The 16,730-nt window shown below is 57.7% G+C and overlaps 2 protein-coding genes across 5 annotated transcripts in view; one reads left to right on the plus strand and one right to left on the minus strand.

Moving 5' to 3' along the window:
- Positions 1-711: 711 nt before the first annotated feature.
- On the plus strand, positions 712-4,224 carry Slc16a3 (solute carrier family 16 member 3). Its single transcript, XM_010618676.3, has 5 exons — positions 712-804; positions 1,497-1,743; positions 2,180-2,323; positions 2,567-3,325; positions 3,878-4,224. The coding sequence occupies exons 2-5, from the start codon at positions 1,521-1,523 to the stop codon at positions 4,147-4,149; spliced, it is 1,398 nt and encodes a 465-aa protein (XP_010616978.1). The 5' UTR covers positions 712-804; positions 1,497-1,520; the 3' UTR covers positions 4,150-4,224.
- A 51-nt stretch (positions 4,225-4,275) lies between these two features.
- The window catches only part of Csnk1d (casein kinase 1 delta), a 51,044-nt gene continuing 38,589 nt past the window's right edge, over positions 4,276-16,730 (minus strand). Inside the window, exons 7-11 of one of the 4 annotated variants that reach the window (XM_033767718.1) lie at positions 16,102-16,250; positions 14,446-14,617; positions 13,796-13,935; positions 5,123-5,273; positions 4,276-4,348 (exon numbers count right to left, since the gene is read on the minus strand). In XM_033767718.1, the coding sequence (XP_033623609.1) occupies positions 5,184-5,273; positions 13,796-13,935; positions 14,446-14,617; positions 16,102-16,250 (551 nt within the window). In that variant the 3' untranslated portion in view covers positions 4,276-4,348; positions 5,123-5,183. Of the gene's footprint in view, positions 4,349-4,579; positions 4,662-5,122; positions 5,274-7,922; positions 10,045-11,110; positions 11,174-13,795; positions 13,936-14,445; positions 14,618-16,101; positions 16,251-16,730 lie in introns of those variants that run through there. The other 3 variants (XM_033767717.1, XM_010618680.2, XM_010618679.2) reach the window with 3 other exon arrangements.

The following is a 16,730-nucleotide window of genomic DNA, read 5'->3' on the forward strand; positions in this document are numbered from 1 at the left end:
TAATCTTCCTGCCTCAGCCTCCCCAGTGCTGGGACTACAGATGTGCGCCAGTATGCCTGGGTAGCCCCCCCTCTTTGGTACCGGGGATTGAACTTGGGACCTTGCATTTGTGAGGCAGGTAGTGGCACCACTGAGCTAAATCCCCGGCCCTGGGTAGCCCTTTTAATTTTGAGAACAGTTCAGGGTAAGGTGGCCAGGCTGGGCTCATTGTGATCCTCCTGCCTCAGCCTCTTGAGTAGCTGGGATTATATAGGTAAGGTCTTTTGAATTTAGTGCTAATATGGACAAGAGTCATCCTGTGCTCATTGTCTGTCACTCGGTGTGTCAGGACTATGTCCTTCTGTGTCCTGTCTCAGGCTTGGATAAGCCTGGCTGGTCTGAGGTGGGGTACTGCCTTGGAAGGCTTGTGAGTCACCCTAGGTGAACAGGTCAGACTGAGCCTAGGTCCCCATCCCAGGGCCCAGTATCCAGCTCCCCACAGGGGTGCTGTGCTTGCAGGAGGAGTCCAGAAGACAGCTACACCAGGGGGGAGGTGACTGTGGGCTCTCGGCATCAGCTGCACAGGCTAACCTTACACACCAGGAACGGGGGACTTAGCTCAGTGGTTCTGCTACCTGCCTCACAAGCGCAGGGACCTGAGTTCGATCCCCGGTACAAAAAAATATAAAAATAAAAATAACCTTACACACCAGGGCTTGTCTCTCTCCCCAGGGAGCTGGCAAGACACACCACTGGTGGGGAGAGACCGAGCAGGATTGAAGGCCCTGGGTGTTGGACGCCAGCCCTGTCCCGGCTGTCTCCTTGGTGAGGTTGGAGATAACCTCAGATTAGGGGACTTCAGACGGGAGTGGGGCAGGAAGCTGGAATCCTGGCCCCAGCCTCAGATGAGCTAAACTCCTGGACTTAAAAAAAGGGAAGTCAGCCTTGGCTGGCGTGGGGTTTGCCAGCCTGGGCCCAAACAACAGATCCAGTGGGCTGGCCAGAAGCCGCCTCTACCTGGGCCCCAGACCTTCCCTTGAACCCATCCAGCCTTCCGCTTTTCTCAAGAGCCTAAGGTGGCTCTGGCAGCTGCCAGGCTCTACCATGGGAAGGGGGACGAGTAGCTGCCCCCACTGTACGTGCTCCCAGAGGACACCACCACCTCACACGGCTGGAGAGGAAGGGGTGGGCTGTCACTGAGCACAGAGCACACACTGCCCTGTGGGGTCTGCTCTTCCCAGGATGTAACATGAGTTCTGGCTGAGCCCCAAAACCACTGTTCTTCAGAGTCCGATGGTGGGTTAGCCCTGGTAACCAAGCAGCTGGTAAAGGTGGCCCAAGGTGGCAGGCTGTGGCACTAGCCGGCTGCCCATGGCTGCGGTCTGGGAGCAGCCAGGTGCCAGTGCCAGCCTCCTGGCATGCCCAGCCTGTCTGCATTTCCAACCTCCCCTGCAGGGCTGCAGCTACATGATTACCCTGGCACCTGAGCCAGCACTGGTCCCTTTCTTTCCTCTCAGGTGAGGAGAACCAGCCTCTTGGCCATGGGCGGCGCCGTGGTGGACGAGGGCCCCCCAGGCATCAAGGCCCCTGATGGGGGCTGGGGTTGGGCAGTGCTCTTTGGCTGCTTCGTCATCACGGGCTTCTCCTACGCCTTCCCCAAAGCCGTCAGCGTCTTCTTCAAGGAGCTCATTCGTGAGTTCGGGATTGGCTACAGTGACACGGCCTGGATCTCCTCCATCCTGCTGGCCATGCTGTACGGCACAGGTGGGGCCTCCCCTTCGGGCCCTGGGTCTGGGGCCATGGACTGGCTGACCCAGGGTGGGGGCATCTCAGGTTCCATGCTTGGAGGGAAGCCTTCGAGACGGGACCCTGCTGGGGAGCGGACCGGCCGTGGTGACACAAGCCTTGGCCCTGCCCCAACAGTGGGTGGTGTCCATGGACAGTCCCAGAGGATGTGGTTCCATGAGCTGTCCTCTAAATGGCGGCAAGTCCTCGAAGACAGGCACCGGGGGCTGTCACATGCACCCTGTGGGGTGAGGCTGTGCCTCCAGGGCCCTCTGGGACCCCGGCCGGTGCTGCCAGACCCTTGGCGAATGGAGGTGTCTGGGAGGGAGTGACCGTCCGAGGCAGTGGGCTGGGGCCGACAACTCTGGGCTCCCAGCGGGCCTGCAGACCCACCCCAGCTGCCACTTCCCTACAGGCCCACTCTGTAGTGTGTGTGTGAACCGCTTTGGCTGCCGGCCCGTCATGCTTGTGGGTGGCCTCTTTGCGTCCCTGGGCATGGTGGCTGCGTCCTTCTGCACAAGCATTATACAGCTCTACCTCACCGCAGGCGTCCTTACTGGTGAGTGTGACCCAGTGGACCCGCTGGGTGTTGGGAGGTGGGAGAGATGGGTAGACTGAGCACCAGGATGTCCTGGCCACATGCACCCCTGTTCAGGGGTGCGGTAGGCACAGAGGTGGCAGGGGCTTCCTCTGCTCCCCATGGGCACCCTCAGAACCACACAGACACCACTTAGGACAGAGCTACAGTCTGAACAAGGAGTTGCCGGTGGGGTCTCACACTTTCCCCTCTGCTCCCCTGCAGGCTTGGGTCTGGCTCTCAACTTCCAGCCCTCCCTCATCATGCTCAACCGTTACTTCAGTAAGCGACGTCCCATAGCCAACGGGCTGGCAGCAGCGGGCAGCCCAGTGTTCCTGTGTGCACTGTCCCCCCTGGGGCAGGTGCTGCAGGACCATTACGGGTGGCGGGGTGGCTTCCTCATTCTGGGTGGCCTGCTGCTCAACTGCTGTGTGTGTGCTGCGCTCATGAGGCCCCTGGTGGCCCCCAAGTCGGGCGGGGGTCCCGGGCCCCAGCAGTCGTCCCGGCGGTTGCTGGACTTGAGTGTCTTCCGGGACCGCGGCTTTGTCATCTATGCGGTTGCTGCCTCCATCATGGTACTGGGCCTCTTCGTGCCACCTGTGTTTGTGGTGAGCTATGCCAAGGACCTGGGAGTGCCCGACACAAAGGCTGCCTTCCTGCTCACCATCCTGGGCTTCATCGACATCTTTGCGCGGCCGACCGCTGGCTTCATCACAGGGCTCAAGAAGGTGCGGCCCTACTCTGTCTACCTTTTCAGCTTCGCCATGTTCTTCAATGGCTTCACTGACCTCACAGGCTCCACAGCCAGCAACTATGGGGGCCTGGTAGTCTTTTGCATCTTCTTCGGCATCTCCTATGGCATGGTGGGTGCCCTGCAGTTTGAAGTGCTCATGGCCATTGTGGGCACCCACAAGTTCTCCAGCGCCATCGGCCTGGTGCTGCTGATGGAGGCCATGGCTGTGCTTATTGGACCCCCGTCGGGTGGTGAGTGCTGTTGGGGGTTGGGGGGACACTCCGGGAACCCAGAACTGGGAGGCCCAGGCCGGCAAGTGTCAGCAGTGTGTAGACAGCTGGGCCCCAGTGAGGTGAAGTTGACAGGCTCTGGCCCCCACATGAGCCTCCAGCCCCCAATAGGATGCTGGGGTGGGAGAGCACACCCTACACCACACCATCCAGCCCTCCAGGTCTCAGGGTCCTTGACTATGGTGTGCAGGGCTGGGCAGAGCCCAGCAGTGCGCCAGGGGCCACAGGAAGGCTCTTCCATGACTGGGCATGGCTCACCCTGCCCCGTGACTCTGCAAACCCTCAACACTACTTGTTTTCAGCTCTCAGCCTTTGCTGGAGCAGGGGAGAGGAAGTGGGAGGGCAGAGGATGGCGCTGAAGGGTGCTTGAGGCAGCAAGGTGTCCATACCGTGGGGGGCGTTCCCCACCTCCCAGACATACCAGCTACACACTAGAGGTGTCAGGAGGAGCCGGGGACCCAGGAGACACCTGTGGTTCTCAGGGCACAGCTGGTGACCCAGGTCCTCTTGCAGGCAAGCTGCTGGATGCGACACACGTCTACAAGTACGTGTTCCTCCTGGCGGGGGCTGAGGTGCTCACTTCCTCCCTCGTGCTGCTGCTGGGCAACTTCTGCATCGGGAGCAGGACTGAGGCATCGAAGCCCGAGGCAGCGGCCCCAGAGGAGGAGAAGCTCCAGAAGCCCCCTGTGGATGTGAGCGTGGACTCGAGGGAGGTGGAGCACTTCCTGAAGGCGGAGACTGAGAAAAACGGGGAGGCGGTTCACACCCCGGAAACCAGTGTATGAGCAGCCTGGCTGGGGCCAGCGGGGCACAAGGGTCAAGAGTCAGACTGGCAGCGTGTATTTATTTCACAAACAGGATTAGCTTAGGCGGTGGGGCTGTCAGCTCAGTGCTGAGGTTCTGGCTGCCTGGTCACTGGGTCACCACCCGACCTGTTTTGTGGAGGTGGTGGTGAAGTGGGGATCGTATCATTCCAAAGCGCATCTGCAGTGAAGCCAAGCCCTACAGTTAAGCCGCCTAAACCACAGACCCCACCTTCGGACCCCAAGCAGGCTGTGCTCCACTGTGGTCAAGGACCTAGAAACCCAGGCTTCTGAGACAATACCGCTTTAATCAGAGCCTGGGCTGCTGCTGGGCCCTCCCTGGGGTTGGACCCCACTGTCCTGCCATTGTCTCCTGCAGAGCCCGTTCCCCTCTGCCCGTCTGGGAAGGTGCGCGATGTGTGTGTGTGGTGCAGCCTTGGAGAGACTTGCTGGTGCAGTTCTGTTCGGCGGTCTGTCTAGCCCGAGTCTCAACTCTATGGAGAAACAGCCTGGTTATTCTCACAAGTGGTCCTGTCCTTGTCCACTCCCCCAGGGCTGTGTGTCCTGAGTGTTTCCTGCAGGCTCTCCCAGCCCAGCAGAAGGAGCAGGTGGGGTTGCTTGGCTGTGAGTTTTCACAGGGCATGGAGAAAAGGGCTTGCAGGGACACACTGTGCAAGAGGGGTGCCCAGTAGGCAGCTGCAGGCCCCAGGAACTGGTCTGGCACATCCTGACTGGTCTCTAGACCTGTGGGAGTCCGAGTGGTGAGTGGACTGACCTGAGTAACAGTGTGTGCTGTTTACTGCATGTGGGCTTAAAACACATTTTCCTGTCTTCCATTTATTCATCCCTGGCTGGCTGGTAAGTTTGCTCTGTGTGGTCAGCATCGCTTTTCTCTGCTCCCCATTCTCCAGCCTGCATTCAGAGCTCTGGCTGGCCCTGGGTGCCTCACACCCACCTGCCCTTGTGGCCAGCGGTGGCCTGTGTGGCTGGGAGCCTGGTCAGAGGCTGCTGGGGCCTCAGTAGGTGGTACGTCGTGGGTGCTGGGGACGGCAGCGGGCACCCTGGCGGGCCGTGTGCAACCGGAGAGATGCCACATCCCTGCTCCTCTGCAATGAAAAGGAAGCGAGAGCTTGCAACCAGCTCTTCAAGGAAGCGGGTGACTTCCTGCAGCCCAGGCACCTGCCTACAGCCTGTGGTTCAGATGCCTCCTTCCCTCTGGTCTTCCTCTTCCCTCTGCCAGGGGCTGGGCTGATGGGCAGTACTAGCACCTGAGGGTTCACTGCCCAGCCCTGATGGCCAAGGGCAACACACATCCTGGGAGGCTCTGCCTTGTGTACTGACCTCATCATGTGGAGAGGAAACAGCACAGACCCCAGGCCCCAGGACGTGCTGACCTCAAACATGGGAATCAGTTGCCTCCAGAAACAGGAAGGAAAGGGCCAAGGCTGTGGGGAGTGGTGGCATTTCAACAGGGTGCCAGGCCTTGATGGACACCTGACTGGCTCCTCTCCTTCCTACCTCTGCTGCTCAGGGCCCCCATTCCACTTCTTTCCTCCAGGACCTGATTAGCTCTCCTTGGCCCTGCTGGCTTTAGCAGTTACACCAGGGTGGCTGCCAGGAGCTTTCTCCCAGAATAGTCTGAACAGGACCTGACCCAGTGACCATCCAGTCATGGAGCAGCAGGACACCCCTCCTCCCCAAGTCCTGTCCCAAGCTTGTACTCAGAGCACACAGCACAGCCAGGAAATGGTGATGCCAAGTCAGGCTTTGGGGACACAACTCAAAAGATGAAGATGTTGGGTTTGCTCAAGAAGCCTGTGGCTTGGCAGGGAGGGATCCACTGAAGGGAGAGGCTGCATGGCCCTGAAGCCCCCAGATCTGCCTGGCCTGGTGAGGATACCACTCCCCACAACCACAGGAAGACGGTGAGCAGGCTGCCTTCACTGGAAAAAAGAATCAGAAATGCACACAGACACAGAAAAAGGCACATCCTGTGCTCAAGCTGGGCCGCCAGACACACCTGGTGCTGACACTATGCTGTGATCTGGCAGGCAAGTTGAGGTGAAAGGCCAAAAGAAACCAGGAAGGCCACTGAGTGCTGGAGGGTAGTGGTGGAGGGCTGGGGTGTCAGGACACGGGCATGAACAGGGCTGCCCTGTGGGGGACACATTCAGGTGCCAAAGTTCATGTTCAACACCAGTGAGAGCCGTTCCAGAGAGGCATGTCCATCTGCACCACTCCCAGATGGGCCCACAAGGGTCCTCTTATCACCAAGCCAGGTGCCCTGGCCTGTCCGGGGGAATTTTCTACACAGCGGTGGAGAACAACCACAGATTGGAGGTCTGGCCAGTGCTGGGTGTCTGAACAGAACGCCTGGTCCCAGGTGGATGGAATCCAGACCTGCAGGACTCACTCTGCAGTGCCTGGACCGTGTCCTCCAAGAGGCAGCTGCAGCAGCCCAGGCGGAGGCCAGCTCCAGCTCACCCAGCACAAGGACCCTTCATGGGGGTGGCGCCTGAGAAATAGGAGGGAGCACACATGGCCAGGGAAGGTGCTGATATGGGCAAAGACAATAGCAAAGCCCATCCGGTATACATAGGGCAGAGGATGGCTAAAAGAAGGGGGTGGGGAGACCAAATGAGTTAGGATGAGAGCTGGAGTGGCTTGGGGCTCCTGGCTGGGGTGCCTGGTAATAGCCAGAGGGGCAGCAAAGTCGTGTCTGAGAGGACGCTGCAGAGTCCCCTCCAGCACATGCACATGTGCACCACATGCAGGACCAATCTGTTCTGAACTCCAACACCCTCCCCACTCCCCGTGAATCTGATCCAGAAGTCCTGCTGCTGTGCCCCTGGCTGCCCCAAACTGGTGAGCACAGAATGCGCTGCCCCATAGAAGGGGCAGCCCAAGCAGCAGCTACAGACCCAGCTCCAACAGCCTGTCTCCTGGTCCTTGCCCTGAGGAGGGGTGTGCTGCCGTGGACTCTAGGTGAGACAAGGGATGCTCTGCCTGCTCCCGTGGGGAGCCAGACGAGCAGGCTGCCAAGCTCTGCCAAAAGGTGGAGGGGCCGGGGATTTAGCTCAGCAGTTCTGCCGCCTGCCTCACAACCACAAAGACCTGAGTTCGATCCCCAGTACCGTCCCCCAAAAAAGAGCCAGTGGTGGAGAGACCTGAGCGTGGCAGGTGGACAAGTCAGGTGCTCAATTCCTGTACTACTTCCCAAGAAAACTAAGGTACCAGGGCCACCCAGAGGGATGAGGCGGTTAAGCGGCCTATTTCCTAAAGATGCTTAGCTGAGAGGAAGAGGGGTTTCTCAGAAACACCACACAGAACACACACATGTGAAACTCTGTGGACCCCACCTGTCACACCAGAGCCTAAGTGGCGAGTATCCTGGTGCCTGCTCCAACGAGCTACCAACACACAGGCTGAGCAAGGATTAGCGGGAACCCACTCTCCCAGTCACTGCGCAGCCAGGTATGGAGGTGCATGCCTGTCATCCCCGCACTCTGGGAGGCTGAGGCAGAAGAGTCACAAGAGCTTGAGTCTGACCTGGAATACTTAGCAATATGCTGTCTCAAAATAAAGGGCTGGAGGAGTAGAGATACAACTCACTATGAAGGCTGTGGGTTCAATCCCCAGTCCCACAAAGAGGAGGAAACGGAAAAAAAAAAGTCAGTTTTCACAGTTAATCTAAACCCACTCAAAACTCTCAGCTAATGAAATAAAGACCACACGAAAGGGGTAGGGAAGAAACGTAGAAGTCATTATGAATTTATTATTTACACAATTGTTAAAGTACACAAATACAGTGGTAGTACAAACGCACAGCTCAGAGACTGGTCACCAAGACACAGGTTGATACACACATTCTAACTATGTTTCCTGTAAGTGTGATGGGGATTAAATACTGGGCAAGAACATCACAGCCACACCCTTGAGGGCTCAGGTGGGTCCACTCCCAGGGCAGCCAGTGGCCCAGGCTGCAATGGTGCAGATTTGGAGGCTGCCTGGCACTGCCCTCTGGCTCTGTGCCGGGGACCACGGCTATTTACAAAGGACCTGTATGGAGGGCTGCCGCCGCCACCCCTGCCAGCTCGCTGGGAGGGGGAGCCCAACACCGATACAGGGGCTCACAGCTATGGACACCTAAACCCTGGCTGACCCACCTGAGCTCCCAATGCACACCCAGACACACAGTTCTCCCCGGCCAAGGCCCTACACCCCCAAATGCCTGCAGAGTAGCCAGCTCAGGATTCAGCAGAGAGCCCACAGGCTCAGACAGACGGATGGATGGCTGGGACAGCGAATAACTGTACTCTGGGATGCCGCCGCACATGAGCGGTGGCCCTGGGGCCAGGGCTCTGTGCCAGAGATCTCTGGGTTAGGAGGGAAAAGCCACGTGGCACTATTAGCTCCTCCAAGAGCACCCGGGTCCCAGCCAAGCTCTCTCCACACATCGGCAGGGAGAAACGGAGATGGACCCATGAATACATCTGCGTCATCCCCAAGGAGTGAGCAGGCCCACTGCTGTCTCCACCAGGCAGTGCATGTGGTGGAAAGTCACAGGCAGGGCCAAGCATCTCAGGACCCCAACTGCCAATAGCACAGCAGCACAGCCCACAGGGCAGGCCAGCCGCAGTTCCCCCCACAGAAGTCCGGCTGAAGGTCAGAGCGTGTGGCACCACATCCTTCTGGATGTGAAGGTTCTAGATTCAGAAGGGCAGTCACCTGCCTCTTGGCACCTCTGGGTGGACTCCCCTCAGCCAGTGGCCTTTCTGGGCAAACCAGGGCACCTAGGAGGACAACTTGCTCCCTGGTTTTGAGCAGGCAAAGACACAGACCAAGTGCCAATCTGTACGGCAGTATTTACAGTCTGTTCAGAAACTTTCCAAATTCAAAGGCATAAAGGCAACAAACACTACCAAAATACCATACACAACCCGTACACCATCTCTTCTCAGAAATCAGAAACGCACACTCAACTTTAATCCAGACTCCCACTGTCTTACGGGCTCTCAAGGCCTGCGCCCGAGTCCGCCGAGACCCTCACTTCCTCCTCACTCCTCTGGGCAGAAAGGCACGACGTTCTGCACAACACACCGGCCACACTTGCTCTGCAGCGGCCATGCTTTCTAGTGCGCTGACAACAGCAGATACTTCAGCTTACAGAAGGGAAGGCGCGCGAGGCCAGGACCAGGCTGGGGGCTGAGATACAACGTGCACACAGCTTCCACCGAGGCGCTCCCTCTCCAGAGTGACAATACAACACAGAGAACAAACAACGCACATCCTGGACACTCACACTGCCCCCTCTACTGACTCCACAGACATGGCAAGCCAGTGTCTGGCTCAGGAAGTCTTTAAAGTCAACATCCTTAAGACTGCAAAAACAGACAAGGAAGAAACAATAAAAAGACAGATTTCTTTACACAGATTTAAGCCAGTAATTTTTAGCAAAATGATACAAAACTGTCTTAACCAAGTAGAAGACTGGTAGTCGCTGTGGGATCGCAGGGAGCACAGGTTGGCCACCACTGGCGGGCAGAGAGGCTCGTGGCAGGCGGGGTCTCTGCAAGGTCTCCCACACTCTGCTCATCCTCCCAGCCCCGTGGTAGCTGAGCTTCTGTGGGGCCGTGGCGGCAGCCCCTGGCGGTGGCCGCTCTCGGAGCCTGTCCGCTCAGTCTGTGTTCGCTGGGTGAGTGGCCTGGAGAGCTCCCGGTGTGAACATTTCGGGTCTAGACCAGGGGGCATGTCACTAGTAAAGCCATTGGTAACAGAGTAGATCAGCCATGCATTGTCTGCCCTTCACAGCAAAAAGGAGAGTTCTCATCGGTGCACGACAGACTGAAGACCACTGGAAGCCACCCGACTGGGAATCTGTCGGAGCCAAAGCACAGGAAAAGGTCAGCATGGGGCCAGGGCAACAGACAGCCAGGCGCCGGGCACGAGAACCAATCATGGAGCCTGAAAAGTAAAGGGCACACTGCCGCCTGGTCCCCACCTAGACACCTGCACCTGTGGCTGCACAACGGGACCTCTGCAGCCAGGACACCGCTGAGCGGGATGGTAACAGCAAGAAGGGGAAGGAAGAAGAGGCATGCAAGTGAGGAGAGCTCAGAGCTGATCCTGAGAGTCCACGGGTCAGACGGGTGTTTCCAGTGTCCCTTCCTGGAGAGTAACTGACTAGGTGCGCTGAGAACGGGAGTGGGGAAGAACCAGAGCAGCCTCTGCCCTCACGCGCCCAAGAGTGCACAGTGCTAAACCTGCAGGTCTCTCGGTGGCACGAAACCCTCAGAAGCTCAAGCCCCTGTTGGAAGGCGCCACTGAGTGCCACGCAGCCGACAAGAAGGGAGCTCAGGGTGGACGCCCAGCCATGCACCGGCGCGGGGAGCAGGTGGCTGTGGCCAGATGGGTTAGTACAGACGACAGCTGCAGGGACGAGATGGCGAGGCCAGGGCCAAATTTGGAGAGAAACACAAAATGAGACAGAAATAATGAGAGAGAGGAAGAGGGGTGACTACATAAGCCGGGATGGGAAGAGACCACCAGGAGTCTGAACGCAGCAAGAGCTCAAGAGCCCCAACACCAAGCGTGGCGCCACTCAGCTGAGCACAACAGACACAGATACCAGTACACCCCGGATGGGGCAGCCGGGCCAGGACCCAGGGCAGAGGGCAGCGCCGGCACACCGAATGCAGTCACAGGGAGGCTAGAGGCCAAGGGCACAGCAGGACCGTCCCCTAGGGTTGCTCCGTCCAGAGATGGAGGATGGTTCTGCCCTTCAGATGGGGTGCTGACTGCTGCTGCTCTGGAGCCCACATGAGAAGAACAAAGCGGAAGAAGCCTCACTACGCCTCCAGCGCCTGGCATGCAAGCCCAGCCCGCCTGCGAGCCCTATGGTGGGTGGGGAGTGGTCTGTGAGCCCCACCGTGAGCACACTCACCCAGTGCTGCCTTCCAACGGAGATGAGCAGCTACTTGCCGTGGTGTTCGAAAGGAATGCTATTCTGAGGTGGGGAAAAGACAGCGGTTGGTAAGTGCCCCACTGGCCAGACCAGCAGGCGAGGTCCCGGCCCGACACCCACGTCAGGCCTGGGTCTGATGTGTCTCCTTGCCTAGGCCAGCTCCACACAGGTGGCCTGCAGGGATCTGGGGATGGCCAGTCTCTCCACACAGCTCACCTGCTTCTTGTGACCGGCCCGGAGGGATACAGACGGGTCACACTTCCTCACTCATGGGAGCATCAGGCTGCTGATCTCCTGCTTAGGAAGGGTGTGAACTAAAGCCACTGAAAGGAATAACTGGACAGAGAAGGCCCTTCTCACAAAGAGAAGAAAACCTACACAGATTCACTGACCACATGCCCGGCAGGTCCAAGAACTGACTTACAGACTGGGAAATGTAGACACTGTAATCCCCCAGAGGGCTGGCCTAATGCAAGGTGCCCTTCAGAAGGGACGAGGCCCAGGACGGAGCAGCTGCCCTCCCACCAAGCCCAGGAAGGGCCAGGCCCTGCATCAGCAAGAAGGCCACTCAGTGACCTGTGATGCTGTGCAGACACTGGGCATGGGCAGGGGAATGAGGACCAGGGAGCCCCATGAAGCCTCTCTGCTGACGTGCTGGACATTCACAGATGCCCTAGCTCCCAGAGGGGATGAGGAAAAAGAACAGCGGCCACTGAGGAAGCTCAGCTGGCATAGCATGGCCACCACAACTCTGAGTCTGCACACACGGTGCTGAGTCCAGTGCCCAACTCTCCTCAGGAGTGTGTGAGGGTGGAGGTCACACAAGTGCAGGAGCTGCAGCGCCACCCCGCCCACCCGCCAGCCCTTCTGGCTTCCCAACCGCCGGGCAGACGCTGGGTGGTGGGTCTGGAAAGTGCCGATGGAGGAGGAGCTTTTGCCCTGGAAGAGCACACTAGGGACGGGGGTTGCTCCAGAGACAGATGCCACCTTCCCCGGGGAAACCCTCAGAAAAACCTTCAAGACAGCAGCTGAAGTGTAGCCAGTCCCCGAGACGGGCAGGGCCTGGGGACCTGCACACAGTCGCCAGTGGAAAAGCCAAGGCGCTTCCTCTGGAGGATTCAACCCTGCCCTCCCTGTTACAGTTCTCCATGCAAACAGGCCAGGCCAGCAGCCAGCTGACCGCACGAGTGCCACACAGAAGGGCGGGCAGACGGAAGCAAGGGTATTTTCTCCTGCTACCTCGAGGTCGAGATGGCTACACAGCAGAGAAGAGGCTGCTGCACTGCCACTGCCCCCAGCACCTTTCAACTCACTCCTTTCCCTCAATGATTACCCCCAAAAAAGCAAAAAGCTGTCTCCTCCCCAGACTGTGCTTGCTGGGCAAATGACAAAAAGGTGCCCAAGTCCTCTGGGCCAGTGCGTGTGTACACTACGGGACTCACTTTGAGGATGCTGGTCAGACCCCCAGCCACATTTCAAATAACCCCTCTGGCCAGATGTGGAGACAGCCGGAGAGACAGCTCAGAGCGATGGCCCTGGTGGGAGGGACGATGCACATACACACAGCGTCTCACATCCTTGCATATCTGCTCTTAATAAAGAGAAAATGATACAAAGAACAGTCCATGTCTGGCTAATCATTCTAAGATCACCCGTCTCCGTGGCCCTGTGCTTGCCAGGCCAGGCCCAAGGAACCCTGTGTGCTGATCAGCAAGTGGTGCTGGGCTGCTCCCAGTTAACCAGACTGACACTATGGCACGACAAAGGACGGGGCTGCCGCCAGCGCATTTCTGCCACGAGCTCCCGCTCACCTGATGAGACTCCTTGGGAACCTGGGCACTCCTTGGAATGTTTGCTGGTGACAGGAACAGCCCCTGGGAACTTGTCCTTGACACCCTCACCCCACCTCTTTAAGCAGAGGACTCTCAAATTTAGCCGAGAAAAAGAAACTGCTACATATGTAAAAATTGTTCTGATTTGTTCAGAGAAGCACATTCGCGAACACACAACACCAACAATAAAAGCAGAGTGAGAAGGGAGGATGCGGAGGAAACATGGTTGCAAAGGGAACAGACCACTGTTGTGTTTTTGTGCTGCTGACCTGGTCCCCCAAACACCCCCTCATCAGAGACAGGGTCTCCAGAAGATGAGCAGCTCACAGTGCATAGGAGCCCTTCCAGTGGAGCTGCCCCTCTCCAGGACCTTTGCTCCTGGTGAGCAAAAATGAGGAAAGAAGCCTAAAGTCACTGGCCCCTGCAAGGTACAAGTGGGCCTGTGCAGTCCAGCCTGCAGGGTGGCAGCTGGAAGTCAAGCAGTGCGAGAAGGCTTCCCACAGCACACAGCTCCTGTCCTCGAGGGGCTGGGATGCAGGCCCTCAGCACCTCAGCTGTCTTAAGCTCCAAACAGAAAGCAACATTCAATTAGGAGTTTCCCCACGGGTAAGAAATTCTCAAAAACTGGGAAAAAGGAAGGAAGGAAGGAAGGCAGGCAGGCGGCAGGCGGCAGGCAGGCATCAGCCTTTCCCAAGTCTCACCCTACTCGCTCAGCTCTGAGCCTGTGTGCAGATGGGTGAATCCGCACAGGGTGGTCCCGTGCCCATACTCGCCAACATGTGCCCTCCCCCACGTCCGAACCTGGTTCGCCCTGGCCAGCTCTGGTGCCTACCTGTGAGGTGGACATGCGAGAGGTATCTTGTCGGCCTGTGAGATCGGACGAGGAGACATTGACTGGGGCCCCGCGGTGCAGCCGCATGCTCACTTTCCGCTCTCGCTCCATGCCGGAGACAGGCCGAGGAGAGGTGTTAGCTGGAGGGGAGAAAAAAGCATGGATACTGAGGAACCCTGGCTGCTCCCAGATGCGGCAGTGACTGACAGCACTGGTCACTCGACACGCAGATCAGGCCAGTGGCCAGTCCCACCCAGTGCCCACCTCACTGGGCTCTGAACAGGGTTCTTTCTCCCAGGGGCAGCACCGACAACCGTTCGCCAGCACAGGGTTCCAGCCAGCCCCCCGGGCATCAGCTGGTGGTGGGAGTGTAACCCAAGGCCCCCTAACCAGGGTACAGAGGGTCTGAGGGCCTAAAGGTACACGGAGGAGACGTGTACTATGAGAAGAGAACTTTACATGAGCAGCTGCCAATACTCGTTAACAGCTTTCAGAACTCGGTCCTTAAAAGACCAGGGCCCGGTAAAGGTGCTGCCCCAAGTGCACCTACTCTCTGCATAAGAACCGACTCAAGTGCAGACCAGGTTACACCAACCACCAAGTATGCCCAGCCAGGCCCCGTGAGACCCCACTCCAGTATGTGCACTCACCCGTGTGTGAGGTAGGGGTCAGGGGCGTGGGGGGTGCCACTTCCTGGGTCCCCCGCAGGCGGCCAGACGCTGTGGAAGGGAGGCCACGGGTGGCTGGATTCCGGGAGTGTCTCAGTCTCTCCTCTCGGTCCCGGCGTTCCCGCTCGGCATCATCAGCGGCCCGGCTGGCACCCTGAGGATGGGAAGGTCGGAATAGAAGAGAAGCAGGATTTGGTGCAAAGCAGCCAAAAGCCCCGACTCTCCCCTGCACCTCGAGCTGCTGCTTGGGACGAGACTACCCTGTAAAGTAGTATGCAGAGACAACAATGTCCCTGGACAGGGACAATGGTACAGCCAGGGCTCCTCTTTCAACTCCCAGCATCTGGAGGAACTAGCACTCCACTGCCACAGTGGTAGCACCGAGTCCTCTGGCAACACGCCGGTGCGCACAATAGCCAGCCAGGTCAGAGCTAGGACTGCGGGCTCACAGAGGGGTCCAACCACCGTTCAGACTCTGGTCCACTCACTGTCATGCCACGCACACAGGCCAGTGGTGAGGCTTGTGTCCAGGTTTACATAGACCAGCCTGACACATGGCACACCTGCTCTTAAGCAGCCATTTAAGTGGCACCAGTCACACGAGCGTGTGAGCTTTACTCATCACCAATGCCTCAGGGCTCTGCAAACAACACCCTGGGCCGCCCCTCTCGGTACACCTGTTTTACAAGACACAGCCACACCGTCCACTGCCAGGTGGCCCTCAGCTTCTGTCAATATACAAGGCTGGGCTGAGGGCTGCAACCCCGCAAGGCTACAGAATGAATCACTTGGTCTCTTTCAAAGCAAAGCTGTCACCTGCAACAACAAAGTTGGGCATATGGAACCACCACGTGGGTGGCGACTTTGACACACAGACTGGACAGTGTGCAGACACAGCATAGGCGCTGTGGAGGGAGGGCTCTCTTTCCAGCACCAGGCCTGGCTGCCTGGCAAGCCTTCTGGTTTGCATCCCTGAGAAGGCAGCACTGCTCCTCCATTAGCAGATGTTCTCCGTGCAAGGGTACCAATTTCTATCCTAAACTATGAAAGTGACCTTAATCGAAGAGAGAATTCCCACAGCAGCTCAACTTCCTGGCCTAGAGGCTCCAGGGACTCTTTGCCCACACCCACAGGACACACACCTCTGGTGGACAAATTATGCTAATGGAAGAAACCAAACACACAACTAGTGTACAAAGCTCAGATGCAAGCTCAATACCAGGTCACCCACCCTGAACCCAGGTAAATCAGGTAAGGAATGAGGCAGGGTCTGGGAGCCCAGAAGGCTTCCCCCAAGAGCACCGTGTGAGCAACACCACATCACCAGAGGGAGCTCAACCCACAGAGCCCCTAGAACTGGTGATGGCCATTACCACAGAAGGGCCTTTCAACTGAGGAAAGCCAAGCACGCCAAGAGTGCCGGCTGGGGGCTCCCTCTGGGGCCACAACCTCCACAGCCCTTTGCTCACCCCACAGCAAGCTTCTTGGTACCGTGAGACAGGACAAGTAGAGGCCTACTTGGGGTATGCTGAGCTTTCACAACTGCAAATGCACACTGTGAGTGAAACCTGAGCCCTGTGTACAAGTCTGGCCCAGGCTGTTCGCAACCCACAGGGCTGAACTGGCAGCGGCACTTACAAATTTGAGCATGTTCCAGTCGAACACATAGTCATAGGAGAAGCCTTGGCGATGGAACAGATTCCTGAAGAGCTGGCGCAGGTAGGAGTAGTCAGGCTTGTCATCAAAGCGCAAGGAACGGCAGAAATTCAGGTATGTGGCAAATTCAGCTGTAAAACAAGAAACTCAGAGCTGACACGCCATAACTGACTGCGACCCAGGCTGGGTTAACATCTCCTCCACACTGAAGGTGTGAAATAAGAAACCCAAGGGCCAGGGATTAGCTCAGTGGTTCCACTGCCTGCTTCACAAATGCAAGGTCCCGAGTTCAACCTCTGGTACCAAAAAAGAAACCCAAATACTGAAATTCCACACTGAGGGGCTGGGGGTACAGCTCAGTGGCAGAAAGAGCAACTGCTTAGCATATAAATGGTTCTAGGGTTCAGGCCCATAAAAAAAGCACAGAAGAAAGGAAAAAAAGAGAAAGGAGGAAGGCCAGGCATGGTGGCACACGCCTGTAATCCCAGCACTCGGGAGGCTGAGGCAGGAGAATCGCTGTGAGTTTGATACCAGCCTGGGCTACACAGTGAGTTCCAGGTCAGTCTCAACTACATAGTGAGACCCTGTCTCAAAAAACCAAAAAAAAAAAA

This window comes from Fukomys damarensis, unplaced genomic scaffold (genome assembly GCF_012274545.1).
Source record: "Fukomys damarensis isolate Sample0158 unplaced genomic scaffold, DMR_v1.0_HiC HiC_scaffold_23, whole genome shotgun sequence".
In the NCBI taxonomy this organism is placed as follows: domain Eukaryota; kingdom Metazoa; phylum Chordata; class Mammalia; order Rodentia; family Bathyergidae; genus Fukomys; species Fukomys damarensis.